Raw genomic sequence first — 15044 nt, 5'->3', positions numbered from 1 at the left:
GTTTCTTTATTGTTTTTAATTTGGCCCCGCAATTTTGCTGCACGTTCCAATTTAGTCCACGCATAAATGCTGCGCTTCAGGACTTGGGCATATTTCCCGATCAGTCCTTCGTACTTTGCTCGTGCTTCATTTCAGCCCCCTGAGCCTTTTATTTGCGAATTTGGCCCCAAATTATTGGTCTGATTTCAATTCGATCCTCGACCTTTTAAACTTCAAGTTTTTTTTTATACAAATATACATATTTAAAAATCAGTTTTATTTAATATTTTATTTAATGTTATTTACTTATTTATATATATATATATATTAACTTCAGATTTTGGCATATACATATACATGCATACATTTTATAATACACATACATTTTAATTAATAAACATACTTATACATGTTTATATTCTATAATCTATATGCATTTTTTTTATCTATGTATATACCTACGACTTTTATACTTTATAATTTTAAAAATATATATGCATATATATGTTCTTATAACTTATACATATATTTTATAATTCCTAAAAATACATTTTTATGTTTTATCGTTTTAAAATATGTACATGCATACATATATTTTTATGTAATATTGACATATATTTTATGATATACATATATACACGTTTTATTTTATAAAATTATCCACATAAATATACATATGTCTTTTCACGTTTTTTAATTTTATTCATCTTCTTTATTGTTATTATTATTTATTTACTTATTTACGTGTTTATTATCATTTCAAAAGGATATTTTAATTGTATTCGTTTATTTACTTTTTATTAAGCGATTGATTCATCTCTTATATTTATTTATTCCATTTTTGATGATTGTTTGTATTATTTTTCCTTAATTCGTTATATTCGTTATTGTTTTGTCACACATGTTACCACCATGCATCAAAAGGATTTTTTTTTTAAATAAGGCAATATTTCGCATTTGGAAAATCGAGAAAACGTGCCCTAACGTGCTGGGTTTCGATTTCTCGTTCGACCAAATGGCCAAATATCCTTTTAAACTTTCAAAATAATAAAGGAAATATTCCGTATTTGGAAATTTGAGAAGTCGTGCCCTAACTTACCGGGTTTCGATTTTTCTCGCGTTGAACCTAAATAACCGAATATCCTTTTAAAATTAAAATAAATGAGGTTTACATATAAAAATAAAAGGCAAGCTTACTCTCAAAAATACGAGGTGTCGTGTCCTAACTTACTGGACGTGACATCTTGTTACTTCGAGATAATGAGGCATTTTCCATTTTTGATTTAATTAAAGCATTTTAAAAACAACATTAATATAAAAAAGGATCGTATTTTTAAATCCTTTTCGAGTTTTTAATTTTCGACACAAAGATACTAATTAATCAACTAGGTACCAATTTTGGGCGTTACGAGGGTGCTAATCCTTCCTCGTACGTAACCGACTCCCGAACCCATCTTTCTGAATTTTGTAGACCAAAAAGCACTATTTTAATAAATCGAACCGTTTATTAAAAATAGTCATTTTCTAAGGTGACCCGATCACACCTCATAAAAAAGGATTGGTGGCGACTCCCGTTTTTTTCCAAAATCCAAGTCGACCCCGTTTTATCAAAAAAATGGTGTCAACACACACTAATTCACTTATAAGTGCAAAGAACTAAAACTAACTAAAAATACGATAAAGACCTCTAAATTGCTCGAAAGCAAGCTTGTTAGCCTAATTTGACATATCAACTTACGACAGATAAAAAATAAATTACCACTACTCTATGCCAGAATAACAATATTGAAAACTTATGTTAAACTTGTGTGTGTGTGTGTGTGTGTGTGTGTGTGTGTGTGTGTGTGTGTGTGTGTGTGTGTTTATTGTGTTGTTGTGATTAAAGCCCTACCAGTGCCATTTATTTATAGAAAGAGATGGAAAAATCCTGGTTGAACTAGTAGAATAAAAATAATGTTTATTTTTGTATTATGAGCCGACCACGTAATATTGCTTAGTATCAATTAAATGTTAGGTAATCAATGAGTCAGTATTTATTTTAATTTTGCTTTATGTACAAAAATCGTTGAGGACAAGATATTGAAGATATTAATGAAATTGATGAATATTCTATTAAATCAATTTGTTCGAAAAATACATATAGATGAAAATACTACACTAAGGGCACTAGATCCAAACACCCATGCATGTCTCTCTCTCTCTCTCTCTCTCTCTCTCTCTCTCTAATTTATCATCCTAGCTGATTTGAATTTTTTTGAATCAAGTCAATTGAAATGAAATTCAAGTCGAGTCGAGTCAAATTGAATAAATATGTTTGAGTTCTTTTTAAAAGTCCAAATTAAGAACTTATTGACAATATGACCAAATTCCACGTTATAGCATATAAATTTGAGACCATAATACTTGAAAACTCTTAAAAGAAAAAAGAAGAGAAAACCAAATTAATTCAGTTATACGAAATTGACAACAACCTATTGGGCAATTACAACAATTTTTTATACTAATTAGTCGAGTTAACCAAATTATAAATTTCAACTCAATTTGAACTCAAAAACCCAATTTACTTATTTGAGTTGATTAGGGAAATTGAAAACTAAATTCAATTAACTTGAAATTTGAACGAGAAATCAACTTGTCAATTCAAGTCGAGTTCTACTCACCCTTAAATAGATATGATGCTCCAAATTGATATATATAACGTCTTGATGCTTCTTTTTGATTCTCCACAACAAATAAATAAGTTATCTCGGTGATCCAAATCTAAAATATGACATATGTTAAAATTCCACTTCTGATATATGAGATATTTCCGATACTGAAACAAGATGCATGTGCTATGGAGTTGCGCAATAAACGGAGGCTCGCAAGGTAGGGAACTCGTCTCAAACATTGTCACAAGTCACACATGCAAACAAATAAAGCATTAGGCTACCTTAATGAAAGACGCACCATGAGGGGGAAAAGTTGACAAGTTTCGAATTTCATAATGCACCAAATTTGAACTTGCATTGAAAACAAAGTTTAACCTTGAATTGTTACCTAAGTTATACCCTTTTTTACATTTTGATACCTAAATAAATTACTTTTTTTTTTCAAATTGGTATTTTTGTTAGTCAAATCATTTGCCAAATTGGTAAGTCTATTTCTAAAAGAGTCTTAACTAGTAAATTGATACCTAAACTATGTCATGTTCCACTTTTGGTGCCTAAACATTTTCTAATCATAAGTAGTATCTAAACTATTTTTTCTATGCTAGTACTTTTGTTAATTCAATAGTTAGTCAAATCATTAAGTTTATTTAAAGGATAATCCATTAAAAATAGTCATACAATAAAAAAAAAGGTAAAAAGTATTATTTTCTTTATATATATTTAAAAATTATTAAAAATTCATAAAAAAATTTAAAATAAAGAAAACCGATTTTATGCATGTAATGCATGTCAAAAGTCAAGGAGGCGAAGTGCTAGGCGGGTATACATGGTTTAACCAAGTATGCATATGAGACCATGGTAACATTTGGAAGAAGAAGAAGAAGAGAGCAATGTATAATGCATAATGCATGGTAACAATTTTGGTTCATTCTTATGATTTTCATGGATACCGTGTGTTGCTAATAGGAGGCGCACGAAATACATGTACCAGCCATGACTTGGTGCATTTCATTTCAAAGACTAAATCTATATACCTATCTATATAATTCTATATAAAAGGTAGGGTCCATTTATCTACTTTTATATTTTCATTTGACATAATTTGATCATCTACTTTTATAATGGCATTAGTTACTCAAGTAATTAACATCCCTGGCTATATCAATTAAAATGATTACATGAATTTCTCTTAAAAGCACCTTTCTAACACTATATATATTTATTTACATGGAGTTTTTTTATAAAAATCATTTTTAATTTAAGTTAATTGGTATAAATTATTATAAATTTACGGAAATGAGAAAACTAATATTTACTAAAATAATACAAACTTATATATGTAAATGTATATGTATATGCATATGCATATGCCTTGCAAGTTTAGCCCAAATATTTTATATTTTTGTTAATTAGTCCAAATAGTTAATATTATTAACTTTTCACTTAAAACGTTTTGCAGTTATATCTAGTTTGAATACCTTAATAGTCTTTAAAGACTGACATGCAACTTCCAGTTTTGCTCTCTCTCTCTCTCTCTCTCTCTCTCTCTCTCTCTCTCTCTCTCTCTCTCTCTCTCTCTCTCTCTCTCTGCATTATATAGGAAAATGGTCATTTTTCAAGTTTAGCCCCTATCCTATACTCAAAATTAAGATTATAATAATGGTTAAATTTCAATTTTGATCTTTATAATACACTCAAATTTAAGATTTAATCTTTATACTTCAACTTTTGACATAATTTGGTACCTCAATTTTTACAATATGTCATTGATCAACTCAAATGCTTTACTTTGATTAAAATGTTCATGTAACACTTAATAGTTGTCAACACTATTAAAATTATTCATTAAATTCAAGCCATTGTAATGTCATTTTTTTGTTACATGACTGCTAAGTGAGTATTTTCTTTTTATTTCAAAATGTCATACCATGGATTTGATGAGCATAAGAATTTAATGGTGTTAACAATTGGATCAGAATTTTAAATTCAAAAATAGAGAGATTGAATTTTAAAATAAAAGTATGCAGACTAAATTTTAAATATGCAAAAATGTAGAGACTTAAAGTATATTTTAATATTTAGTTATTTACTCTATAATTTAGTCCAAAGAAAAACCTCTTATAATGCCATTAGGTAGTCTAAATACTTTATTTCGATTAAGACGTTGATGTGAATTTTAAGAATTGCTAATTAATTTTTTATTAAATTTAGGTCCATTACAATGTCATTTTATTACATGAATACCGAGTGAGTATTTTTATAATTTTAAATTATCACAACAACAAAATTAACAAATAAATAGAGGATATGTCTACTTTAAATTTAAAAGAAAATATCGTATAACATATATAAAAACCATGACTAAAATCAATTACAGCACCATAAAATATGTGTATATTCTCCCCCCATTATACAAAAATACATGTAGATAACGAAGTGTTATTCATAATCAAAACGGCCCCTAGACAAAGCATTTTCGATTGGCAAATATATTTTGATAAAAACCATTATAATACTTAGACCTAAGCATAACCACAAAATCCATTATCACACTGAACTCCAGACGAGCACTGATTGCCACATTTGCCACAGTGGTTGACGTTGTTAGCAACATTAGTACAAACTCCACCGCAGCAACGTTGCCCGAACTCGCACCGGTTGCCACATTTTCCGCAGTTGTTCCGATCACTAAGCACGTTACGACAATGCGTCTTACAGCAATACAGTAGACTGGTCCCGTTGTTTGCGGAAATACCCTTGCATATGTTTAGAGAAGGGTGAGGATCACAATCGGCACCTTTCCTGATCTTATCTTTCGTCGGCGAGGTCTTTAAGAACCGGCTTCTTGATCGAAGGTTAGGGATAATGACAGGATGATCGAGCACATATTCTTCCTCGCCGTCGAAATCTTCCATTTGGAATGAGAAGGCTGGTGGAGGATACAAAGATAAGAGGGTTGAGATAGTAAGGGAGAGGATGGCAATGAGGTTGAGAGTGTTAGAAGCCATTGTTTATCAAATGGAAGGGAATATTTGCACAAAAGAGTATAAGCTAAGGGAAGGTGGAGAGGGTGTTTAATTTAAGCTGCATATTTATACTAGATTACCCCATAAATTTAGGGAAAGGAAGTCATGTTCTTCAATTACAAAAGTCTTTAATAAAAATAGTAATTGTTTATACTCGGGTTGGGGTTGAATTCTTATAATGGGAAACTAGACACAAATTATCATATTTTTAGAAATTAATTATAAGGTTAAAATAATGGGTAAAGTACAAAAATAGTCTACTAACTATTTAGTTTGTTCTATTTTGGTCACCCAACTATTATTATTATTTATTTAGTCACTCAACTTTTCTAAATTAAATATTTTAGTCACTCTTGTCGTTTAATGAAAGTCTAATGTGGGTTTTCTTATTAGCCTAATAACAAATTTAGCCCTCCAGTATTTACAAATTATTTCCAAATTTGATCCTAAATCTAAAATTTTCAACAAGTCTAGCCATACTGAATGTTTAAAAAATTCATTTTAGTCCCAATTCTAAAATTATAAATATATTTAAACAATCTTTAAAATATTTTTATATTTAATTTTTAAAATTTATATTTACTTTTCTCATCAACCAAACACATGAAAAACCCATAAATTAAAGATATTTTTTGATTCAATCTCTTTTAATTTAGTCCCTTTTTCTTTTGTCATATTGTTTGCTCAAATGCCTAATCAAAACCTAGAAAGAAGCTCAAAATTAACAAATTTATAAACCCAAAAAAATGATTGGATTAATGACACTAAATTCGACAACCTTACTCTTTGCTACAAAAATAGCATTTAAGGACATGACACTTGATATTTTCAACTTCGTCAATTGAATCAAAGAAAGAACAAAGTGGAAAATACTGTTGAAATTCGTTTTGGGTACAATTTTCTTTAAAATATTATTATATTTTGTTTTGAAATATTTAAAATTTATATCTACTTTTTACTTTTTAAAATTTTTATAATTAGAATTAAAATGACAAATCTTGTAAACATTGTAGGGCTAAATTTTTATTAGGCCAATAAAATAGAACCCATGTTAGACTTTCATTAAGCATCGACGAAAGAGTAGCTAAAATATTTAATTTTGAAAAGTTAAGTGACTAAAATGAAAAATTTAATAGTGAGATAACGAAAATAGAATGAACTGAATAACTGAAAAATTTAATAGTGAGATGGCCAAAATGCAAGTTTACATTTACTATTTTAAAATTTTAAAATTTTCTAAAGAGCTAAAATAATAATTTTTTATTTTAAGGGGCCGGGCCCCTACCATCCCTCCTACATTCACCTCTGGAGCTAAAGAAAATATTGGTCAAAATATTGAATATACACATTTCGAAAAATAAAGCTTAAAAACAATCAAATTATAATAGAAAAACTAAATCAACCATAAACAAATAGTATATTGAGCTTCTATACAAAGAGATATCTCGATGCTCCAAACTAATATATGAAATGTCTTAATGCTTAACTTTTGATGTTCCACAACAGATATATGAAATATCTTGATGTTCCAATTTTAAAATATCGAATATCTTAATTATATCTAACTTTTTGATGCATAAGTTATTTGGATGTTAAACAAAAAGCGAAATCGCATGAAACGCATACAAAATAATGCATGTCAAAGTGTCAAAGATTGCATGTGAGGCCATGGTAACATTTGGAAGATAGCAATTTATAATGCATGGATACTGGGTGTATGGCTAGGGACCATTAATAAATTCTTGCCCTAAGAATAGATTTTATCTAGAAGTACGCTGCTTTGAATTGGTGCATTTCAATGACCCAAGTATGCTAAATTTGTATAATGGTTGGGTTGACAAATCTCATGGGGCTATAACTCCTACTCAGACTTTAAGTGAATAAAGCTTAATTCTTAATTAATTAACAAATAAAGCTACTATCCAAAGAAAGTCAAATTGAGTGGGATGGGCTTAATTCAAGTTGAAGTACAGAACCATGAGCTTGCTAAATTAGTTGGGGGGTTTTCAATACAATGTTCCTGTCATCATGGCAATTCATATTGAACAAAGGATGACGTCAAAAACTTTCAATATAATCAAGTGCAATGTGCACATGAAATTGTGATTCAAAAGCAAATCGAAAATTCACGTTTAAAAATATTATATACATGATTAAATCTTGAGGCAGCATTTGTATAGGAAGAATTTTTTCAAATAAATTATTCATGTTCAAACAAAAATTATTTTGTTGGCTACGATGATATCACGTATCATATCATTATTAAAATATTATGTGATAAACAATAAATAAAAAGTTTAATTATCGTTGATCACTTGGATAAATAAGTTATATATATTTTATAAAATTCTCTTTTACTTTGATCAGCTTTAAAAAGGAATCACCTTCAAGTTATTAAACACAACTTTACGAAGTGCATAAGTTCACTGAAGAGAAGATTTTAATGACTAGAAGCTATCTACAAAACCCCAAGAAATCTGTAAATAAATAAAAGAAGAAGAAATTCTAATAATTCTCAAAAGGTTGCTCTCAATTTTTTAGGTCTTATTTCGACCTGAAATTTGTGTGTACATTAACCTTAATGCTCTATTATAGTGAAGAGAAATTTGAGCCAAATTCTATGATTTTAAAAACATCTAAAGAGGTGTGCAATTCTTTGATATTATTGAAGTCTTGGAAGGTAATTTCATATAAATATGTGCACCTAGTAACAAACAATTTCGCCTTATATACAAACGGTTCAATCCTTGGCAACAAGGCTTAGTTCTCAATCATTCAAATCTTTTATTGATGAGTACTCATCATATAGATGTAATTGTATACATTTAACTTAGATTTATGTGAGTTTTTAAGTAAACTATTGCATTTAGTTATCACTAGGGCTTTTCTACAAGTTCAATTATTAAATTAGTTATTTTATTTTATTTTATTTATTTTATTATCTTAATGATTGTTTTATCTCTTCGTAGTTAATTATTAGATTTATATTAGTTTAATTATAATCTTGGTTTAACTTGTAACACCCTATACCCGACTGATTCACGAATCCGGATATAGGATGTCACTATATTTAAATACTTAACAAAAATTTACAACAAGCAAAAACCATATTGAACATACTTCTTATTTATTTATTTTCTTTTTAAGTCAAAGGATTTTGAAGAAAATTTTATCAATTACAACATATTCTCAAAAGCAATATAAGACATTACAACTTAATTTCTCTTTGCAAAACAAACTTAATCATGGCGTAATATATTGTTCATCATATTCCTACGAGTGCCCCTCTGTATGCATAATATCGCTCTACAAATGATCATCTTGTCCTTAATCTTGACTTGGTCTCTTTCGGCGTGTTGGCACAATTCCAAGAACTTTCATTACAAATAGACGCCTGTAAGTTCATCAGAACTTAGTGAGTCTCAACTAATATTACCTTTAACATTGTTGTTGAATTCCTCTACTTGAAGATTCTGGACTTCCTTTCAGACTTTGATGGATACTTTTCTAATTCTTGGTGAATAACTATACATCCATCTCTTCCCTCAATCACCTTATACACATTTCGCCCGATGAGTTGTTCACAAACTACACACCATAATGCGTATCCTATTTCACAACCCCGTTTGAAAATAAAAGTTGGATATATTTCTTAGAATGATATACGTGTGATTACTACTCTTGGTGGATTCTTATACTGGCTCTAGCAGCTGACAAAATTCTAGTCACATCGTATCTTTAAGTCGATCCAGACAACAAACTAATTTCGATAAATGCAATGTTTTAGATCATCCAATAGAATCTCAGATGACCTTGATACATTATGTGAGAACTTCCAAGTTTGGCAAGCACTTACACCACCTATAATCACAGATATGCCAAGCTCTCTATCCTAGCGGGTTACTATAGGGAGATCACCTATTAGGTAAACTGTCGAGAACTCTTTTAGAAAATGCCTCAAAGACATATCCAGATCTCGCCACAAAGGCAAACTAACATCTCGCACTTAGGTGTTACAAAATTTACCATATAAGCTTTCCAAATAATATGCCACAAAGGCCTTTTAGATAATTTGCCACAAGGGCTTTATAGATAATTCACCACAAAGGTTCGACTTGGTTTGCCACCAAGTCACCACACAGAACTGTCATGTTTGACGATATCGATTTGCCTAAACTTAGTATCACCTAAGGTTTGCCCATCGTCGCCCCCTATTAGACAAATGCGGCTCGTCCGCCATTTCCAAAATGTGTCATGGTTATGGCCTTTCCACATATCTGGCCCACTGGCCATTTCTCGTGTTTACAATTTCGATGGACTACATTTTTACCATATTGGCCTTCCTGTTTACTATCCCGATGAACGTCACCAAACACCACCTCGGGGTTCATTATCACATTACATATTTTTCAGACACTCCGCTCGAACCCCTTTATCACCAACCATACTTTGTTATGCGTCATTTAGTTAATATAATGGACACATTTACATAGAATTCACTCATACCCTTAACAGAATCATACTTCCCAACACATAAATTCTCCTACATGCTAATTTTTACTAAATAAAATAAAATAAACCCTATGGAACCCTTGGGTAACTTATATTTAAAAAGTCAATGATCGGACTTGAACCTTTACAAAAGTCCTAGAAGAAAAACTCCTAATAATGTGGATCATCAAACTTAGTGAACTTGAAGACTTACAACTCCAATAAAACTTGAAAATAAACAAATACTACAATAATAACAAGAGAATGCTAACTTTTACAATATAATTCATTCATACAATGAAAGAAAACTCTCAAAATATTATCAAGTTACAAGAGTTTAAAGTAAATAAACACTCCTAATTAAAAATCGCTAACTATATAAACAAAATTCCTCTGAAATGGTGAAAACTCTAACACTTAGGTAATGTGTTTTAGCCCATCAAAAGAGAGTATTGATGTAAATATTACATAGTAATTAAGTGTTTTAATTGAATACAATCTCCTCTAAATTTTCAGTTATACAAGTTTCATTCCAACCATCCTTCTTACTTCTATTTCAGCCAAAAAATCTTGCTTTCTTAATGGTTTAGTAATCCATCCTATGTTCGTTTCAAATAATTAGACGAGTATGTCCAACGCTACTTCACTAAGGAAGGTTCAAAGCCAAAAGTTGCCCCTTCTAATATGATCTTCTTCCAATTCAATTTTCTCTCTACTATTCTTCAAGTCTTCGTACTAGTTAAACAATTTTCATTCTGGTGAAAGATTGTTGGGAAGTTGGTTTCACAAAACATTTCTAGTGGAAATCAACATGTTTTAAAACAATCTACAAATGAATAAGAAACTATTCTCCTAGAACCTTTTGATAGAAAAAAATTCAAATTTAGACAAGTTTTTCTTGTAATTTGAGCTATGTGCTCGGATTTTGTTAAATAAAATATTTTTACAATGTAATCCTAGTTTGATCGATAGTCTTCTAGCGGAAGAACAAATGCATTAACTATGATCTATACATTAATAAATGTCATTTTGTATGTTCATTTTCTTTGGTTATTCATTCTTTTAAAAAAAGCCCTCTTAATGTAAGTGTTTATTAACTTCCATTAAACCATTATAAAGCATTGAATGTTAATCAATGTAAGAATTTATTAGTCACATTTCCTTTAAACCTTTACCTATATATATCCGATCATATTCTTTTTTTTAGATACAACAACTTAAAAAAAAAAACAAAAAACATCTTCTCTCTTAATTCCATTACTGTAAAACTAAGCTTATGACTTCATTTAATGGAGAGAAAATTGAGCCAAATTTCATAACTTTGTAGACTTCTAAAGAAATATGCAACTCTTTGATGTGGTATTGTAGTCCTCAGACCCAATTCCATTAAAATTGTGCACACAAAGTGATGAGCTACTTTTCCTTAAAACAAAGGGTTCAATACTAGGAAACAATGTTATCTTCTCAACAAGGGTGTCATTTACAAGTAATTTATCATTATTATTTTATTTTGATTTTTATCAAAGTTTATAAATCTACAAAGTATATTAATAACTTTACATGAGAAGACTCCTAAATGGAGGGATGATTAAAGGTACATAAAAGGGATTGTTCGGTTAAAGATAATATATTATCCATTGATGGTCACTAAATTAACTATAAATATGACAAAGGTAAATGCCCTATCAAATAATAGTATAGCTATGATGAGTAAAAATATCGTATCTCACGAGGACTAAAAGTATTAGTAATTACCGTTTTCTTATTATTTAGATAAATTGGAGTGATATGTTTTAATCTAAAAATTACTAAACTAATTTAACTAAGAATGCAACAAAGAATGAATCAACAAAATAATCGAATATTAACGAAACTAATATAACTTCGCTTCCCTAATCATCTTTTCACATCTTTCAACCAATTTTCAACTCCTTCTTGGTATCTTCCCGGAGGACGAAGAAGCTCGCTTTCAATTGCAGCTCTATATCTTCCATTTTGCAATTCAATTCATCTCTGATCCTCTTGAAGTTTCTCACATAATCATTCAGCTTTCTGTGATATTGCAAGTATTTACACACTGGAGTTCCGAGACAATTTGCAATGTCAAGAGCAGGCTCTACGTACTCCATTGCTATGTCCCTGCAATGGAGTATTTTCTTGTTACATGACTACTAAGTGAGTATTTTCTTTTTTATTTCAAAATGTCATACCATGGATTTGATGAGCATAAGAATTTAATGGTGTTAACAATTGGATCAGAATTTTTAAATTCGAAAAATAGAGAGATTGAATTTTTAAAAATAAAAGTATGAAGACCAAAATTTAAATATGCAAAAATGTAGAGACTTAAAGTATATTTTAATATTCAGTTATTTACTCTATAATTTAGTCCAAAGAAAAACCTCTTATAATGCCATTAGGTAGTCTAAATACTTTATTTCGATTAAGACGTTGATGTGAATTTTAAGAATTGCTAATTAATTTTTTATTAAATTTAAGTCCATTACAATGTCATTTTATTACATGAATACCCAGTGAGTATTTTTATAATTTTAAATTATCACAACAACAAGTTTAACAAATAAATAGAGGATATGTCTACTTAAAATTTAAAAGAAAATATCGTATAACATATATAAAAACCATGACTAAAATCAATTACAGCACCATAAAATATGTGTATATTCTCCCCCCATTATACAAAAATACATGTAGATAACGAAGTGTTATTCATAATCAAAACGGCCACTAGACAAAGCATTTTCGATTGGCAAATATATTTTGATAAAAACCATTATAATACTTAGACCTAAGCATAACCACAAAATCCATTATCACACTGAACTCCAGGCGAGCACTGATTGCCACACTTGCCACAGTGGTTGACGTTGTTAGCAACATTAGTACAAACTCCACCGCAGCAACGTTGCCCGAACTCGCACCGGTTGCCACATTTTCCGCAGTTGTTCCGATCACTAAGCACGTTACGACAATGCGTCTTACAGCAATACAGTAGACTGGTCCCGTTGTTTGCGGAAATACCCTTGCATATGTTTAGAGAAGGGTGAGGATCACAATCGGCACCTTTCCTGATCTTATCTTTTGTCGGCGAGGTCTTTAAGAACCGGCTTCTCGATCGAAGGTTAGGGATAATGACAGGATGATCGAGCACATATTCTTCCTCGCTGTCGAAATCTTCCATTTGGAATGAGAAGGCTGGTTGAGGATGCAAAGATAAGAGGATGGAGATAGTAAGAGAGAGGATGGCAATGAGGTTGAGAGTGTTAGAAGCCATTGTTTATCAAATGGAAGGGAATATTTGCACAAAAGAGTATAAGCCAAGGAAAGGTGGAGAGGGTGTTTAATTTAAGCTGCATATTTATACTAGATTACCCCATAAATTTAGGGAAAGGAAGCCATGTTCTTCAATTACAAAAGTCTTTAATAAAAATAGTACTTGTTTATACTCGGGTTGGGGTTGAATTCTTATAATGGGAAGCTAGACACAAATTATCATATTTTTAGAAATTAATTATAAGGTTAAAATAATGGGTAAAGTACAAAATAGTCTACTAACTATTTAGTTTGTTCTATTTTGGTCACCCAACTATTATTATTTTTATTTAGTCACTCAACTTTTCTAAATTAAATATTTTAGTCACTCTTGTCGTTTAATGAAAGTCTAATGTGGGTTTTCTTATTAGCCTAATAACAAATTTAGCCCTCCAAGATTTATAAATTATTTCAAATTTGATCCTAAATCTAAAATTTTCAACAAGTCTAGCCACTTGAATGTTTAAAAAAATTCATTTTAGTCCCAATTCTAAAAATTATAAATATATTTAAACAATCTTTAAAATATTTTTATATTTAATTTTAAAATTTATAATAAATGACATTATGTATGTTCATTTTCTTTGGTTATTCATTCTTTAAAAAAAAAGCCCTCTTAATGTAAGCGTTTATTAACTTACGTTAAACCATTATAAAGCATTGAATGTTAATCAATGTAAGTATTTATTAGTCACATTTCCTTTAAACCTTTTCCTATATATATATCCCATCATATTCGTGTTTTTTAGATACAACAACCTAAAAAAAAAAAAATCTTCTCTCTTAATTCCATTATTGTAAAACTAAGCTTATGACTTCATTTAATGGAGAGAAAATTGAGCCAAATTTCATAACTTCGTAGACTTCTAAAGAAGCATGCAACTCTTTGATGTGGTATTGAAGTCCTCAGACGCAATTCCATTAAAATTGTGCACACAAAGTGATGAGCTACTTTGCCTTAAAGACAAAGGGTTCAATACTAGGAAACAATGTTATCTTCTCAACAAGGGTGTCATTAATTTACAAGTAAGTTATTATTTTATTTTAATTTTTATCAAAGTTTATAAATATACAAAGTATATTAATAACTTTACATGAGAAGACTCCTAAATGGAGGGATGATTAAAGGTACATAAAAGGATTGTTCTAGTTAAAGATAATATATTATCCATTGATGGTCACTAAATTAACTATAAATATGACAAAGACAAGTGTACTTATCAAACAATAGTATAGCTACAATGAGTAAAAATATCCTATCTACAAGGACTAAAAGTATTAGCTACAATGATAACATTTTATTCATTTAATATTCATATGTTTTGTATTTAAATTTTGTTTCACTCTCAATTTAATCTAATTTTTATTTTAATATCATACATATTTCAAGTGTTATTATTAATTAGTTCGAATCATACTCTTCATTATTTATTATATGTTCTTTTTAAACATAAATATGTGTTCTAAATACGTGATTTTCACACGCATATGCGTATAATAAGATTTCTAGCATTATTAAAACTTTTTTAAAAAAATTGTAATTATTAGACTCCTTGATATACTC

At 29.6% G+C, this 15044-nt stretch overlaps 2 protein-coding genes across 2 annotated transcripts; both read right to left on the bottom strand.

The window, feature by feature from the left end:
- Window positions 1-4943: 4943 nt before the first annotated feature.
- Window positions 4944-5675, bottom strand: LOC105766496 (protein GRIM REAPER). Its single transcript, XM_012585979.2, has one exon. It carries the CDS (start codon window positions 5636-5638, stop codon window positions 5153-5155), a length of 486 nt encoding a protein of 161 aa, XP_012441433.1. The 5' UTR covers window positions 5639-5675; the 3' UTR covers window positions 4944-5152.
- Window positions 5676-12903: 7228 nt separating this feature from the next.
- Window positions 12904-13479, bottom strand: LOC105766499 (protein GRIM REAPER-like). Its single transcript, XM_012585983.2, has one exon. It carries the CDS (start codon window positions 13440-13442, stop codon window positions 12957-12959), a length of 486 nt encoding a protein of 161 aa, XP_012441437.1. The 5' UTR covers window positions 13443-13479; the 3' UTR covers window positions 12904-12956.
- Between the last annotated feature and the right edge of the window lie 1565 nt (window positions 13480-15044).

The sequence above is a fragment of the Gossypium raimondii genome, chromosome 5 (assembly GCF_025698545.1).
Source record: "Gossypium raimondii isolate GPD5lz chromosome 5, ASM2569854v1, whole genome shotgun sequence".
NCBI classification, from domain to species: Eukaryota; Viridiplantae; Streptophyta; class Magnoliopsida; order Malvales; family Malvaceae; genus Gossypium; species Gossypium raimondii.
The sequence above is the reverse complement of the archived record's forward strand: the minus strand, read 5'-3'. Positions and strand labels throughout refer to the sequence as shown.